Below are 18,372 nucleotides of genomic sequence, written 5' to 3'. Positions count from 1 at the left end.
ACTTGAGTTGAACTTTCCTCTCGTCACAGTCAGTGATATTTATTAAGACATCTTGCTCTCTCCCACATCCCAAAATAGGCCAGGCAATGTGTGAAAAGGATGTTCATGATGATGATGATTATTTTATCATGAAACTTGGCACACTTGGTACAGTTTGGGGGCCCCTTGGACATTTCCAGAAAGGGAGCCATTGGCAAAAATAGTGTTTTCTTCTCTCCGCGGGTTGTTTTACCCAGTGGGTGGTGTTATATGTTATGCTGAGTGGGGGGTTTCAAAGTCCAAGGACTGTCTGATACGTGTCCTCTTCAAACCGATAACCCTCTACCTGGTTACCAGACATATTAGATAACATTCCTCTCCTGACCAGGAGAGGAATGAATGAGCTTAACATGCAGGCCATCAAAGCTATTGGTTAGTCAACATGCAGTAATACCTGTCCATCACAGCTATTGGTTAGTCAACATGCAGTAATACCTGTCCATCACAGCTATTGGTTAGTCAACATGCAGTAATACCTGTCAATCACAGCTATTGGTTAGTCAACATGCAGTAATACCTGTCAATCACAGCTATTGGTTAGTCAACATGCAGTAATACCTGTCAATCACAGCTATTGGTTAGTCAACATGCAGTAATACCTGTCAATCACAGCTATTGGTTAGTCAACATGCAGTAATACCTGTCAATCACAGCTATTGGTTAGTCAACATGCAGTAATACCTGTCAATCACAGCTATTGGTTAGTCAACATGCAGTAATACCTGTCAATCACAGCTATTGGTTAGTCAACATGCAGTAATACCTGTCCATCACAGCTATTGGTTAGTCAACATGCAGTAATACCTGTCCATCACAGCTATTGGTTAGTCAACATGCAGTAATACCTGTCAATCACAGCTATTGGTTAGTCAACATGCAGTAATACCTGTCAATCACAGCTATTGGTTAGTCAACATGCAGTAATACCTGTCCATCACAGCTATTGGTTAGTCAACATGCAGTAATACCTGTCAATCACAGCTATTGGTTAGTTAACATGCAGTAATACCTGTCCATCACAGCTATTGGTTAGTCAACATGCAGTAATACCTGTCCATCACAGCTATTGGTTAGTCAACATGCAGTAATACCTGTCAATCACAGCTATTGGTTAGTCAACATGCAGTAATACCTGTCCATCACAGCTATTGGTTAGTTAACATGCAGTAATACCTGTCCATCACAGCTATTGGTTAGTCAACATGCAGTAATACCTGTCAATCACAGCTATTGGTTAGTTAACATGCAGTAATACCTGTCCATCACAGCTATTGGTTAGTTAACATGCAGTAATACCTGTCCATCACAGCTATTGGTTAGTCAACATGCAGTAATACCTGTCAATCACAGCTATTGGTTAGTCAACATGCAGTAATACCTGTCCATCACAGCTATTGGTTAGTTAACATGCAGTAATACCTGTCCATCACAGCTATTGGTTAGTCAACATGCAGTAATACCTGTCCATCACAGCTATTGGTTAGTTAACATGCAGTAATACCTGTCCATCACAGCTATTGGTTAGTCAACATGCAGTAATACCTGTCAATCACAGCTATTGGTTAGTCAACATGCAGTAATACCTGTCCATCACAGCTATTGGTTAGTCAACATGCAGTAATACCTGTCAATCACAGCTATTGGTTAGTCAACATGCAGTAATACCTGTCCATCACAGCTATTGGTTAGTTAACATGCAGTAATACCTGTCAATCACAGCTATTGGTTAGTCAACATGCAGTAATACCTGTCCATCACAGCTATTGGTTAGTTAACATGCAGTAATACCTGTCCATCACAGCTATTGGTTAGTTAACATGCAGTAATACCTGTCCATCACAGCTATTGGTTAGTCAACATGCAGTAATACCTGTCCATCACAGCTATTGGTTAGTCAACATGCAGTAATACCTGTCCATCACAGCTATTGGTTAGTTAACATGCAGTAATACCTGTCAATCACAGCTATTGGTTAGTCAACATGCAGTAATACCTGTCAATCACAGCTATTGGTTAGTTAACATGCAGTAATACCTGTCAATCACAGCTATTGGTTAGTTAACATGCAGTAATACCTGTCCATCACAGCTATTGGTTAGTTAACATGCAGTAATACCTGTCCATCACAGCTATTGGTTAGTTAACATGCAGTAATACCTGTCCATCACAGCTATTGGTTAGTTAACATGCAGTAATACCTGTCCATCACAGCTATTGGTTAGTTAACATGCAGTAATACCTGTCAATCACAGCTATTGGTTAGTTAACATGCAGTAATACCTGTCCATCACAGCTATTGGTTAGTTAACATGCAGTAATACCTGTCCATCACAGCTATTGGTTAGTTAACATGCAGTAATACCTGTCCATCACAGCTATTGGTTAGTCAACATGCAGTAATACCTGTCCATCACAGCTATTGGTTAGTTAACATGCAGTAATATCTGTCCATCACAGCTATTGGTTAGTTAACATGCCTTAATATCTGTCAATCACAGCTATTGGTTAGTCAACATGCAGTAATACCTGTCCATCACAGCTATTGGTTAGTCAACATGCAGTAATACCTGTCAATCACAGCTATTGGTTAGTTAACATGCAGTAATACCTGTCCATCACAGCTATTGGTTAGTCAACATGCAGTAATACCTGTCCATCACAGCTATTGGTTAGTCAACATGCAGTAATACCTGTCAATCACAGCTATTGGTTAGTCAACATGCAGTAATACCTGTCAATCACAGCTATTGGTTAGTCAACATGCAGTAATACCTGTCAATCACAGCTATTGGTTAGTTAACATGCAGTAATACCTGTCAATCACAGCTATTGGTTAGTTAACATGCAGTAATACCTGTCAATCACAGCTATTGGTTAGTTAACATGCAGTAATACCTGTATACTGTCAATCACTGAGATTAATGATTTGTTAAAAAATATATGTGCCCTTTATTTAACTAGGACAAGTCAGTTAAAAACAACTTTTTATTTTCAATGACGGCCTCCTGAGGAACAGTGGGGTTAACTGCCTTGTTTCGGGGGCAGAAAGACAAGAGTTTTTTTTTAAACATGTCTGCTCAGGGATTCGATTTCGCAACCTCTCAGTTACTGGCCCAACACTCTAACAACTCTAACAACTACCAGTTGCTGCTGTCTTCATTAAAAACAGTTCATCTGATGAGTGTGGATGTCCTTGGTCTTCTGTATATGTTGGAGGGTTGATACACGAGGCTTTCACATATTATCTTTGAGGCAGACTCTCACACCCAGTCTCATTACTTTGTATGGATGATATCTCTCAACTTGAAACAATGTGAAATCACAATACAAAACCATTTGTTTAGTCTAGTACTATTCTATTGGCTGCATTAAATAGCAAACATAAAGTCAATTCAGTGATTACATTTGTTATCTTCATCTTTGTGTCTGTCTGATGAAACAGTAACATCTATTATTGTAGTTAGACTGAGCCAACCTGTACTATCTAGTGGTCCCTCATGGCCCAGTGACTGTCTAGTGGTCTCCCATGGCCCGGTGACTGTCTAGTGGTCTCTCATGGCCCGGTGACTGTCTAGTGGTCTCCCATGGCCCAGTGACTGTCTAGTGGTCTCCCATGGCCCAGTGACTGTCTAGTGGTCTCCCATGGCCCAGTGACTGTCTAGTGGTCTCCCATGGCCCAGTGACTGTCTAGTGGTCTCTCATGGCCCAGTGACTGTCTAGTGGTCTCCCATGGCCCAGTGACTGTCTAGTGGTCTCTCATGGCCCAGTGACTGTCTAGTGGTCTCTCCCATGGCCCAGTGACTGTCTAGTGGTCTCTCCCATGGCCCAGTGACTGTCTAGTGGTCTCCCATGGCCCAGTGACTGTCTAGTGGTCTCCCATGGCCCAGTGACTGTCTAGTGGTCTCCCATGGCCCAGTGACTGTCTAGTGGTCTCCCATGGCCCAGTGACTGTCTAGTGGTCTCCCATGGCCCAGTGACTGTCTAGTGGTCTCCCATGGCCCAGTGACTGTCTAGTGGTCTCCCATGGCCCAGTGACTGTCTAGTGGTGTCCCATGGCCCAGTGACTGTCTAGTGGTGTCCCATGGCCCAGTGACTGTCTAGTGGTCTCCCATGGCCCAGTGACTGTCTAGTGGTCTCCCATGGCCCAGTGACAGTCTAGTGGTCTCCCATGGCCCAGTGACTGTCTAGTGGTCTCTCCCATGGCCCAGTGACTGTCTAGTGGTCTCCCATGGCCCAGTGACCAGTGACTGTCTAGTGGTCTCCCATGGCCCAGTGACTGTCTAGTGGTCTCCTATGGCCCAGTGACTGTCTAGTGGTCTCTCCCATGGCCCAGTGACTGTCTAGTGGTCTCCCATGGCCCAGTGACTGTCTAGTGGTCTCCCATGGCCCAGTGACCAGTGACTGTCTAGTGGTCTCCCATGGCCCAGTGACTGTCTAGTGGTCTCCTATGGCCCAGTGACTGTCTAGTGGTCTCCCATGGCCCAGTGACTGTCTAGTGGTCTCCCATGGCCCAGTGACTGTCTAGTGGTCTCCCATGGCCCAGTGACTGTCTAGTGGTCTCCCATGGCCCAGTGACTGTCTAGTGGTCTCCCATGGCCCAGTGACTGTCTAGTGGTCTCCCATGGCCCAGTGACTGTCTAGTGGTCTCTCATGGCCCAGTGACTGTCTAGTGGTCTCCCATGGCCCAGTGACTGTCTAGTGGTCTCTCATGGCCCAGTGACTGTCTAGTGGTCTCTCCCATGGCCCAGTGACTGTCTAGTGGTCTCTCCCATGGCCCAGTGACTGTCTAGTGGTCTCCCATGGCCCAGTGACTGTCTAGTGGTCTCCCATGGCCCAGTGACTGTCTAGTGGTCTCCCATGGCCCAGTGACTGTCTAGTGGTCTCCCATGGCCCAGTGACTGTCTAGTGGTCTCCCATGGCCCAGTGACTGTCTAGTGGTCTCCCATGGCCCAGTGACTGTCTAGTGGTCTCCCATGGCCCAGTGACTGTCTAGTGGTGTCCCATGGCCCAGTGACTGTCTAGTGGTGTCCCATGGCCCAGTGACTGTCTAGTGGTCTCCCATGGCCCAGTGACTGTCTAGTGGTCTCCCATGGCCCAGTGACAGTCTAGTGGTCTCCCATGGCCCAGTGACTGTCTAGTGGTCTCTCCCATGGCCCAGTGACTGTCTAGTGGTCTCCCATGGCCCAGTGACCAGTGACTGTCTAGTGGTCTCCCATGGCCCAGTGACTGTCTAGTGGTCTCCTATGGCCCAGTGACTGTCTAGTGGTCTCTCCCATGGCCCAGTGACTGTCTAGTGGTCTCCCATGGCCCAGTGACTGTCTAGTGGTCTCCCATGGCCCAGTGACCAGTGACTGTCTAGTGGTCTCCCATGGCCCAGTGACTGTCTAGTGGTCTCCTATGGCCCAGTGACTGTCTAGTGGTCTCCCATGGCCCAGTGACTGTCTAGTGGTCTCCCATGGCCCAGTGACTGTCTAGTGGTCTCCCATGGCCCAGTGACTGTCTAGTGGTCTCCCATGGCCCAGTGACTGTCTAGTGGTCTCCCATGGCCCAGTGACTGTCTAGTGGTCTCCCATGGCCCAGTGACTGTCTAGTGGTCTCCCATGGCCCAGTGACTGTCTAGTGGTCTCTCCCATGGCCCAGTGACTGTCTAGTGGTCTCTCCCATGGCCCAGTGACTGTCTAGTGGTCTCCCATGGCCCAGTGACTGTCTAGTGGTCTCCCATGGCCCAGTGACCAGTGACTGTCTAGTGGTCTCCCATGGCCCAGTGACCAGTGACTGTCTAGTGGTCTCCCATGGCCCAGTGACTGTCTAGTGGTCTCCTATGGCCCAGTGACTGTCTAGTGGTCTCCCATGGCCCAGTGACTGTCTAGTGGTCTCCCATGGCCCAGTGACTGTCTAGTAGTCTCCCATGGCCCAGTGACTGTCTAGTGGTCTCCCATGGCCCAGTGACTGTCTAGTGGTCTCCCATGGCCCAGTGACTATCTAGTGGTCTCCCATGGCCCAGTGACTGTCTAGTGGTCTCCCATGGCCCAGTGAGACACAGGTGCCGGCCACGTAGATGGAAACAGAAAAGTCTGAGCCTTTTGGGTAAATCACTGGGGTATAACACTACGGTGAAAACACCGGGGTAAAACACTGGGGTAAATCACTGGGGTAAATCACTGGGGTAAATCACTGGGGTAAATCACTGGGGTAAATCACTGGGGTAAATCACTGGGGTAAAACACTGGGGTAAATCCTCAGTGGAAATGCTCCCTACACAGTGCCTTCTGAAAGTATCCAGACCCATTGACTTTTTCTACGTTTTGTTTCGTTACAGTCGTATTCTACAATGTATTAAATAGTTTTTCTCTCTCATCAATCTATACACAATACCCCATAATGACATCACAATACCCCATAATGACATCACAATACCCCATAATGACATCACAATACCCCATAATGACAAACCAAAAACAGGTTGTAAAAAATACAGAAATATCCCATTTACATAAGTTTTCAGACCCTTTACTCAGTACTTTGTTGAAGCAACTTTGGCAGCGATTACAGCCTCAAGTCTTCTTGGGTATGACGCTACAAGCTTGGCACACCTGCATTTGGGGAGTTTCTCCCATTCTTCTCTGCAGATCCTCTCCAGCTCTCAGGTTGGATGGGGAGCGTTGCTTCACAGCTATTTTCAGGTTTCTCCATGTTGATGTTCGATCAGGTTCAAGTCTGGGCTCTGGCTGGGCCACCCAAGGACATTCAGAGTCCTGAATCCACTCCTAAATTGTCTTGGCTGTGTGCTTAGGGTCGTTGTCCTGTTGGAAGGTGAACCTTTGCCCCAGTCTGAGGTCCTGAGCGCTCTGGAGCAGGTTTTCATCAAGGATCTCTCTGTACTTTGCTCCGTTAATCTTTCCCTCAATCCTGTCTCGTCTCGCAGTCCTCCTGAAAAACATCTCCACAGCATGATGCTGCCACCACCATGCTTCACCGTAGGGATGGTGACAGGTTTCCTACAGATCTGATGCTAGGCATTCAGCTCCAAAGAGTTCAAACTTGGTTTCATCAAACCAGAGAATTTAGTTTCACATGAACTGAGAGTCTTTAGGTGGAGGAGTACAGGTCAGTAGATGGATTGACATGAGTAATCTAGTACTCAAACGGATTTCAAAACTCTATCTTTAACCAGAGATGGAAAAACAAAATAGTGTAAAACTATTTGGTGGAATGTGGCTGCCCGTTGTCCTGAAGACAATGTAGCTTTTTCTTTAACTCAGTGTTGCATTTGCAGGGCACAAAAAACAAAGCCAAGCATCACACAGTTCTTCTTCCTGAACTCCTGTTAGGCCTACAGAGAGAGTTTTAATGTCACAAGTACAGTTAAACCCAACCATGCAGTAATCTATATCAATGGAGTACTTAAAATAACACAGTCAAACACAATACACAAAGAAATAAGAACAGCACGAAGTAACCATATTATATACAGGCTCAGGTCCAGTACCATCCTATATACAGGCTCAGGTCCAGTACCATCCTATATACAGGCTCAGGTCCAGTACCATCCTATATACAGGCTCAGGTCCAGTACCATCCTATATACAGGCTCAGGTCCAGTACTATCCTATATACAGGCTCAGGTCCAGTACCATCCTATATACAGGCTCAGGTCCAGTACCATCCTATATACAGGCTCAGGTCCAGTACCATCCAAATACAGGCTCAGGTCCAGTACCATCCTATATACAGGCTCAGGTCCAGTACCATCCTATATACAGGCTCAGGTCCAGTACCATCCTATATACAGGCTCAGGTCCAGTACCATCCTATATACAGGCTCAGGTCCAGTACCATCCTATATACTATACAGGCTCAGGTCCAGTACCATCCTATATACAGGCTCAGGTCCAGTACCATCCTATATACAGGCTCAGGTCCAGTACCATCCTATATACAGACTCAGGTCCAGTACCATCTTATATACAGGCTCAGGTCCAGTACCATCCTATATACAGGCTCAGGTCCAGTACCATCCTATATACAGGCTCAGGTCCAGTACCATCCTATATACAGGCTCAGGTCCAGTACCATCTTATATACAGGCTCAGGTCCAGTACCATATTATATACAGGCTCAGGTCCAGTACCATCTTATATACAGGCTCAGGTCCAGTACCATCTTATATACAGGCTCAGGTCCAGTACCATCTTATATACAGGCTCAGGTCCAGTACCATATTATATACAGGCTCAGGTCCAGTACCATCCTATATACAGGCTCAGGTCCAGTACCATCCTATATACAGGCTCAGGTCCAGTACCATCCTATATACAGGCTCAGGTCCAGTACCATCCTATATACAGGCTCAGGTCCAGTACCATCCTATATACAGGCTCAGGTCCAGTACCATCTTATATACAGGCTCAGGTCCAGTACCATATTATATACAGGCTCAGGTCCAGTACCATATTATATACAGGCTCAGGTCCAGTACCATCTTATATACAGGCTCAGGTCCAGTACCATATTATATACAGGCTCAGGTCCAGTACCATATCATATACAGGCTCAGTCAGGTCCAGTACCATATTATATACAGGCTCAGGTCCAGTACCATATCATATACAGGCTCAGGTCCAGTACCATCCTATATACAGGCTCAGGTCCAGTACCATCTTATATACAGGCTCAGGTCCAGTACCATATCATATACAGGCTCAGGTCCAGTACAATATTATATACAGGCTCAGTAACATAGCATATTATATACAGGCTCAGCCAGGTCCAGTAGCATATTATATACAGGCTCAGTCAGGTCCAGTAGCATATTATATACAGGCTCAGTCAGGTCCAGTAGCATATTATATACAGGCTCAGTCAGGTCCAGTAGCATATTATATACAGGCTCAGTCAGGTCCAGTAGCATATTATATACAGGCTCAGTCAGGTCCAGTACCATATTATATACAGGCTCAGTCAGGTCCAGTAGCATATTATATACAGGCTCAGTCAGGTCCAGTAGCATATTAATGTACAGGGATACTGGAGTGATGGGGGGTAGATATGTATAGGGGGAAGGAGACGGGGATACTGGAGTGATGGGGGGTAGATATGTATAGGGGGAAGGAGACAGGGATACTGGAGTGATGGGGGGTAGATATGTATCGCTCCCTGTGAGTGTGGATAGAGATTCAAGGTCAATAAAGATACAAGTTAAACAGGGTCTTTGTAGCTATTTAGTTAGCTATTTAGTTAGCTATTTAGTTAGCTATTTAGCAGTCTTCTTGCTTGGGGATAGAAGCTGTTAAAGATCCCGTTGGTGTCAGACTTGATCTACCGGTAACTCTTGCCGTGTGGAAGCAGAGAGAACAGTCTATGGCTGGCTGGAGTCTAACAAATCTCCTTCCTTTCACACCGCCTGATATACAGTGGGGCAAAAAAGTATTTAGTCAGCCACCAATTGTGCAAGTTCTCCCACTTAAAAAGATGAGAGAGGCCTGTAATTTTCATCATAGGTACACTTCAACTATGACAGACAAAATGAGAAACAAAATCCAGAAAATCACATTGTAGGAAATGATGGTGGAAAATAAGTATTTGATCAATAACAAAAGTTTATCTCAATACTTTGTTATATACCCTTTGTTGGCAATGACAGAGGTCAAACGAGCAGTGATGTTTGGGGCTGTTGCTGGGCATCACGGACTTTCAACTTCCTCCAAAGATTTTCTATGGGGTTGAGATCTGGAGACTGGCTAGGCCACTCTTACGAAGCCACTCCTTCATTGCCCGGGTGGTGTGTTTGGGATCATTGTCATGCTGAAAGACCCAGCCACGTTTCATCTTCAATGCCCTTGCTGATGGAAAGAGGTTTTCCCTCAAAATACCTCACGATACATGGCCCCATTCATTCTTTCCTTTACACGGATCAGTCGTCCTGGTCCCTTTGCAGAAAAACAGCCCCAAAGCATGATGTTTCCACCCCCATGCTTCACAGTAGGTATGGTGTTCTTTGGATGCAACTCAGCATTCTTTGTCCTCCAAACACGACGAGTTGAGTTTTTACCAAAAAGTTATATTTTGGTTTCATCTGACCATATGACATTCTCCCAATCTTCTTCTGGATCATCCAAATGCTCTCTAGCAAACTTCAGACGGGCCTGGACATGTACTGGCTTAAGCAGGGGGACACGTCTGGCACTGCAGGATTTGAGTCCCTGGTGGCGTAGTGTGTTACTGATGGTAGGCTTTGTTACTTTGGTCCCAGCTCTCTGCAGGTCATTCACTAGGTCCCCCCGTGTGGTTCTGGGATTTTTGCTCACCGTTCTTGTGATCATTTTGACCCCACGGGGTGAGATCTTGCGTGGAGCCCCAGATCGAGGGAGATTATCAGTGGTCTTGTATGTCTTCCATTTCCTAATAATTGCTCCCACAGTTGATTTCTTCAAACCAACCTGCTTACCTATTGCAGATTCAGTCTTCCCAGCCTGGTGCAGGTCTACAATTTTGTTTCTGGTGTCCTTTGACAGCTCTTTGGTCTTGGCCATAGTGGAGTTTGGAGTGTGACTGTTTGAGGTTGTGGACAGGTGTCTTTTATACTGATAACAAGTTCAAACTAGTGCCATTAATACAGGTAACGAGTGGAGGACAGAGGAGCCTCTTAAAGAAGAAGTTACAGGTCTGTGAGAGCCAGAAATCTTGCTTGTTTGTAGGTGACCAAATACTTATTTTCCACCATAATTTGCAAATAAATTCATTAAAAATCCTACAATGTGATTTTCTGGATTTTTTTTCATCTCATTTTGTCTGTCATAGTTTGCACAATTGGTGGCTGATGTCTTGGATAGCAGGGAGCTCAGCCCCAGTGATGTAGTGGGCCGTCTGCACCACCCTCTGTAGCACCATGTGATCCAGGGCGGTGCTGTTGTCATACCAACCAGCGATGCAGACAGTCATTCACGACACTGTGTACATGTGTGTGTGGACCATTTGAAGTCCTTAGTGATTTGGACACCGATGAACTTGAAGCTCTCGACCCGATACGCCACAGCTCTGTCAATTTGGATAAATGTCTATTAAAACTGATGGGATACCAAACTATATTCCTTGCCAAATGATGACAGTTTCATCAGAAATTCAAAATGGACTGGTCGATTGAGAATGATGTGTTCCAACAATGAGCTGCGGTTTCAGAATAATTGCGCCCCTTCCATTTTACGCTTAGGCTACTTTGCGAACAGCTAGTACCGTTTAGAATTGGTTAGCCTACGCCTTAACCCTCCTTAAATATAGGTTCACACTGAAAATATGCATAAAACATTTGGACGGTTAATGGGTTGTTTTAATGGGTTGTTTTAATGGGTTGTTTTAATGGGTTGTTTTAATGGGTTGTTTAATGGGTTGTTTTAATGGGTTGTTTTAATGGGTTGTTTTAATGGGTTTTTAATGGGTTGTTAATGGGTTGTTAATGGGTTGTTACAGTGGGTTGTTAATGGGTTGTTAATGGGTTGTTAATGGGTTGTTAATGGGTTGTTTTAATGGGTTGTTTTAATGGATTGTTACAGTGGGTTGTTAATGGGTTGTTGCAGTGGTTTGTTAATGGGTTGTTGCTATGGGTTGTTGCTATGGGTTGTTGCTATGGGTTGTTGCTATGGGTTGTTTTAATGGGTTGTTACAGTGGGTTGTTAATGGGTTGTTGCTATGGGTTGTTGCTGTGGGTTGTTAATATGACTAAGATTGTGTCTTTGGCTGCTGGACATTTTGAGAACATGAGAAATACTGGTTTCAATGGCATATGAGGAAGTGTGTATACAATAATACCCTTAACATTCCTATGGTCTGAACACCATGGCCTCGTTGCCCTGGCAGATGGCCTCGTTGCCCTGGCAGATGGCCTCGTTGCCCTGGCAGATGGCCTCGTTGCCCTGGCAGATGGCCTCGTTGCCCTGGCAGATGGCCTCGTTGCCCTGGCAGATGGCCTCGTTGCCCTGGCATGTTGGGAACCTCCTTGGAGGCCAAATGGCCTTGACCCTAAAATCATGAAATTCCAGGCCTGATAGCAAGTACTCTACGGCACACTACACCACAGTAGCAAGTACACTACAGTAACATACAGTACACTACAGTAACCTATACTACAGTAACCTACAGTACAGTAACCTACACTACACTATACTACAGTAACCTACAGTACACTACAGTAACCTACACTACAGTTACCTACAGTACACTACAGTAACCTACAGTACACTACAGTAACCTACACTACAGTAACCTACAGTACACTACAGTAACCTACAGTACACTACAGTAACCTACACTACAGTAACCTACAGTACACTACAGTAACCTACACTACAGTTAACTACAGTACACTACAGTAACCTACACTACAGTAACCTACACTACAGTAACCTACACTACAGTTACCTACAGTACACTACAGTAACCTACACTACAGTAACCTACACTACAGTAACCTACAGTACACTACAGTAACCTACAGTACACTACAGTAACCTACACTACAGTAACCTACAGTACACTACAGTAACCTACACTACAGTTACCTACAGTACACTACAGTAACCTACACTACAGTAACCTACACTACAGTAACCTACACTACAGTAACCTACACTACAGTAACCTATACTACAGTAACCTACACTACAGTAACCTACACTACAGTACACTACAGTAACATACACTACAGTACACTACAGTAACCTACAGTAACCTACAGTAACCCACAGTACACTACAGTAACCTACAGTAACCTACAGTACACTACAGTAACCTACACTACAGTACACTACAGTACACTACAGTAACCTACACTACAGTAACCTACACTACAGTAACCTACACTACAGTAACATACACTACAGTACACTACAGTAACCTATACTACAGTAACCTACAGTACAGTAACCTACACTACAGTACACTACAGTAACATACACTACAGTAACATACACTACAGTAACCTACACTACAGTAACCTATACTACAGTAACCTACAGTACAGTAACCTACATTACAGTAACCTACACTACAGTAAACTACAGTAACATACACTACAGTAACCTACACTACAGTAACCTACAGTACACTACAGTAACCTACACTACAGTAACATACACTACAGTAACCCACAGTAACCTACAGTACAGTAACCTACACTACAGTACACTACAGTAACCTACACTACAGTAACCTACAGTACAGTAACCTATACTACAGTAACCTATACTACAGTAACCTACAGTACAGTAACCTACACTACACTATACTACAGTAACCTACAGTACACTACAGTAACCTACACTACAGTAACCTACACTACAGTAACATACACTACAGTAACCTACAGTACACTACAGTAACCTACACTACAGTTACCTACAGTACACTACAGTAACCTACAGTACACTACAGTAACCTACACTACAGTTACCTACAGTACACTACAGTAACCTACACTACAGTAACCTACACTACAGTTACCTACAGTACACTACAGTAACCTACACTACAGTAACCTACAGTACACTACAGTAACCTACACTACAGTTACCTACAGTACACTACAGTAACCTATACTACAGTAACCTACAGTACACTACAGTAACCTATACTACAGTAACCTACACTACAGTAACCTACACTACAGTAACCTACACTACAGTAACCTACACTACAGTACACTACAGTAACCTACACTACAGTAACCTACACTACAGTTACCTACAGTACACTACAGTAACCTACACTACAGTAACCTACACTACAGTACACTACTGTAACCTACACTACAGTAACCTACACTACAGTAACCTACACTACAGTACACTACAGTAGCATACACTACAGTAACCTACAGTAACCTACACTACAGTAACCTACACTACAGTACACTACAGTAACCTACACTACAGTAACATACACTACAGTAACATACACTACAGTACACTACAGTAACCTACAGTAACCTACACTACAGTACACTACAGTAACCTACACTACAGTACACTACATTAACATACACTACAGTAACCTACACTACAGTTACCTACAGTACACTACAGTAACCTACACTACAGTAACCTACACTACAGTAACCTACACTACAGTAACATACACTACAGTAACCTACAGTACACTACAGTAACCTACACTACAGTTACCTACAGTACACTACAGTAACCTACACTACAGTTACCTACAGTACACTACAGTAACCTACACTACAGTAACCTACACTACAGTTACCTACAGTACACTACAGTAACCTACACTACAGTAACCTACAGTACACTACAGTAACCTACACTACAGTTACCTACAGTACACTACAGTAACCTATACTACAGTAACCTACAGTACACTACAGTAACCTATACTACAGTAACCTACACTACAGTAACCTACACTACAGTAACCTACACTACAGTAACCTACACTACAGTACACTACAGTAACCTACACTACAGTAACCTACACTACAGTTACCTACAGTACACTACAGTAACCTACACTACAGTAACCTACACTACAGTACACTACTGTAACCTACACTACAGTAACCTACACTACAGTAACCTACACTACAGTAACCTACACTACAGTACACTACAGTAGCATACACTACAGTAACCTACAGTAACCTACACTACAGTAACCTACACTACAGTACACTACAGTAACCTACACTACAGTAACATACACTACAGTAACATACACTACAGTACACTACAGTAACCTACAGTAACCTACACTACAGTACACTACAGTAACCTACACTACAGTACACTACATTAACATACACTACAGTAACCTACACTACAGTTACCTACAGTACACTACAGTAACCTACACTACAGTAACCTACACTACAGTACACTACAGTAACATACACTACAGTAACCTATACTACAGTAACTTACAGTACACTACAGTAACCTACACTACAGTAACCTACACTACAGTAACCTACACTACAGTAACCTACACTACAGTAACATACACTACAGTAACCTACAGTACAGTAACCTACACTACAGTAACATACACTACAGTAACCTACAGTACAGTAACCTACACTACAGTAACCTACACCATAGTAACCCACAGTAACCCACAGTAACCTACAGTACAGTAACCCACAGTAACCTACAGTACAGTAACCTACAGTACAGTAACCTACACTACAGTACACTACAGTAACCTACACTACAGTAACCCACAGTAACCCACAGTAGCCCACAGTAACCCACAGTACCACAGTAACCTACACTACAGTAACCCACAGTAACCCACAGTAACCTACACTACAGTAACCCACAGTAACCCACAGTAACCTACACTACAGTAGCCCACAGTAGCCCCACAGTAACCCACAGTAACCCACAGTAACCTACACTACAGTAACCCACAGTAACCTACACTACAGTAACCCACAGTAACCCACAGTAACCTACATGTGGAGTTCTGTCTGGTGAACTAAGAGGCTTATTATACTACTAGACACCAGCTGTCATTGTCTGTATATGTCCTTCTTACTGTCTCCTCTCTCTTCCATTGTCCTTCTTACTGTCCTCCTCTCTCTTCCATTGTCCTTCTTACTGTCTCCTCTCTCTTCCATTGTCCTTCTTACTGTCTCCTCTCTCTGCCATTGTCCTTCTTACTGTCCTCCTCTCTCTTCCATTGTCCTTCTTACTGTCTCCTCTCTCTTCCATTGTCCTTCTTACTGTCTCCTCTCTCTTCCATTGTCCTTCTTACTGTCTCCTCTCTCTTCCATTGTTCCTCTTACTGTCTCCTCTCCCTTTCATTGTCCCTCTTACTCTGTCTCCTCTCTTGTCCCTCTCTGACCCTGGACGGTAAGACTAGTTGATCTGTTCTGACCCTGGACGGTAAGACTAGTTGATCTGTTCTGACCTGGACGGTAAGACTAGTTGATCTGTTCTGACCCTGGACTGTAAGACTAGTTGATCTGTTCTGACCCTGGACGGTAAGGCTAGTTGATCTGTTCTGACCCTGGACGGTAAGGCTAGTTGATCTGTTCTGACCCTGGACGGTAAGACTAGTTGATCTGTTCTGACCCTGGACGGTAAGACTAGTTGATCTGTTCTGACCCTGGACGGTAAGACTAGTTGATCTGTTCTGACCCTGGACGGTAAGACTAGTTGATCTGTTCTGACCCTGGACGGTAAGACTAGTTGATCTGTTCTGACCCTGGACGGTAAGACTAGTTGATCTGTTCTGATCCTGGACGGTAAGACTAGTTGATCTCAAGTGTGTGTGTGTGTGTGTGTGTGTGTGTGCAGATAGCAGCCATCCTGCGGAGGAGGAAGAAGGAGTATTATCTGAAGAGACTCCTCCCTGAGATCCTTCAGTCCACGTCCTTCCTCACCGCTAATGGAGGACTCTACATCGCCTTCTTCTGCATCCTCAGGTAACACACACACACACACAGCCAGACACACACACACACAGCCAGACACACACACACACACACACACAGCCAGACACACACACACACACACACACACAGCCAGACACACACACACACACACACACAGCCAGACACACACACACACACAGCCAGACACCACACACACAGCCAGACACACACACACACAGCCAGACACACACACACACAGCCAGACACACACACACACAGCCAGACACACACACACACAACCAGACACACACACACACAACCAGACACACACACACACACAACCAGACACACACACAACCAGACACACACACACACAGACACACACACACACACACACACACACACACACACACACACACACACACACACACACACACACACACACACACACACACAACCACACACACCCACACAACCACACGCACACACACAACCAGACACACACACACAACCAACACACACACACAACCAGACACACACACACAACCAGACACACACACACCACACACACACACACACACACAGCCAGACACACACACACACACACACACAGCCAGACACACAGCCAGACACACACACACACACAGCCAGACACACACAACCACAGACACACACACACACACAGCCAGACACACACAACCACAGACACACACACAGACACAGCCAGACACACACAGACACACACACACAGCCAGACACACACACACACACACAACCAGACACACACACACACACAACCAGACACACACACACACACACAGTCAGACACACACACACAGCCAGACACACACACACACACAGCCAGACACACAGCCAGACACACACACACACAGCCAGACACACAGCCAGACACACACACACACACACACACAGCCAGACACACACAACCCACAGACACACACACACACAGCCAGACACACACAACCACAGACACACACACACACAACCACAGACCACACACACACAAACCACAGACATACACACACACAACCACAGACATACACACACACAACCACAGACACACACACACAACCACAGACATACACACACCAGCCAGAAACACACAACCACACACACACACACACACACACACACACACACACACACACACACAGCCAGACACACACAACCACAGACACACACACCACAGCCACACACACACACAGCCACACACACACACACACACACACACACACACACACACACACACACACACACCACACACACACACACAACACACACACACACACAGCCACACACACACAGCCACACACAGCCACACACCACACACACACACACACACACACAGCCACACACACACACACAGCCACACACACACACACACACACACACACACACACACACACACACACACACACACACACACACACACACACACACACAGCCACACACACACACACACACACACACACACACACACAACCAGACACACAACCAGACACACACAACCACAGACACACACATGTACACTCACAGCCACAGACACAAACGCGCACACACACACACACAGTCCTTGAGTGGCCTGACCTGATAGCCAATCAGAGGGCTTTGAAGCAGTCTCTGTCCTTTGGCCCAGTAGGGTGTAGAGGGTGAAGTTCATAGTGTACTAGAAGGTGCCAGGCAGTGTCAGATAAGACTTCAGATATGTTGTTATCTTGTTTGGTGTGTGTTAGGAAACTGCTGGGTGGCTTCACCTCCTGGTCCGCTGGGTTCGGAGCAGCTCTACCTGCCTCTTACATCTCTATCCTCATGGAACGCAAGAGCAGGTAACCTCTTTTCTCCTCTCCCCTCTTTTCTCCTCTCCCCTCTCCCCTTTCCCCTCTCTCCCCTCTTTTCTCCTCTCCCCTCTTTTCTCCTCTCCC

General features: G+C 45.4%; 1 protein-coding gene across 1 annotated transcript in view; it reads left to right on the top strand.

Annotated features, from left to right (window-relative positions):
- tmem135 (transmembrane protein 135) overlaps positions 1–18,372 on the top strand; it is a 36,922-nt gene that overhangs the window by 534 nt on the left and 18,016 nt on the right. The window contains exons 2-3 of the mRNA XM_031809475.1: positions 16,353–16,480; positions 18,184–18,276. Of these exons, the coding sequence (XP_031665335.1) occupies positions 16,353–16,480; positions 18,184–18,276 (221 nt within the window). The remainder of the gene's footprint in view (positions 1–16,352; positions 16,481–18,183; positions 18,277–18,372) is intronic.

This window comes from Oncorhynchus kisutch, linkage group LG29 (genome assembly GCF_002021735.2).
Source record: "Oncorhynchus kisutch isolate 150728-3 linkage group LG29, Okis_V2, whole genome shotgun sequence".
Lineage (NCBI taxonomy): Eukaryota > Metazoa > Chordata > Actinopteri > Salmoniformes > Salmonidae > Oncorhynchus > Oncorhynchus kisutch.
Note: the sequence above shows the minus strand (reverse complement) of the source record. Positions and strands in the feature narration are given on the sequence as shown.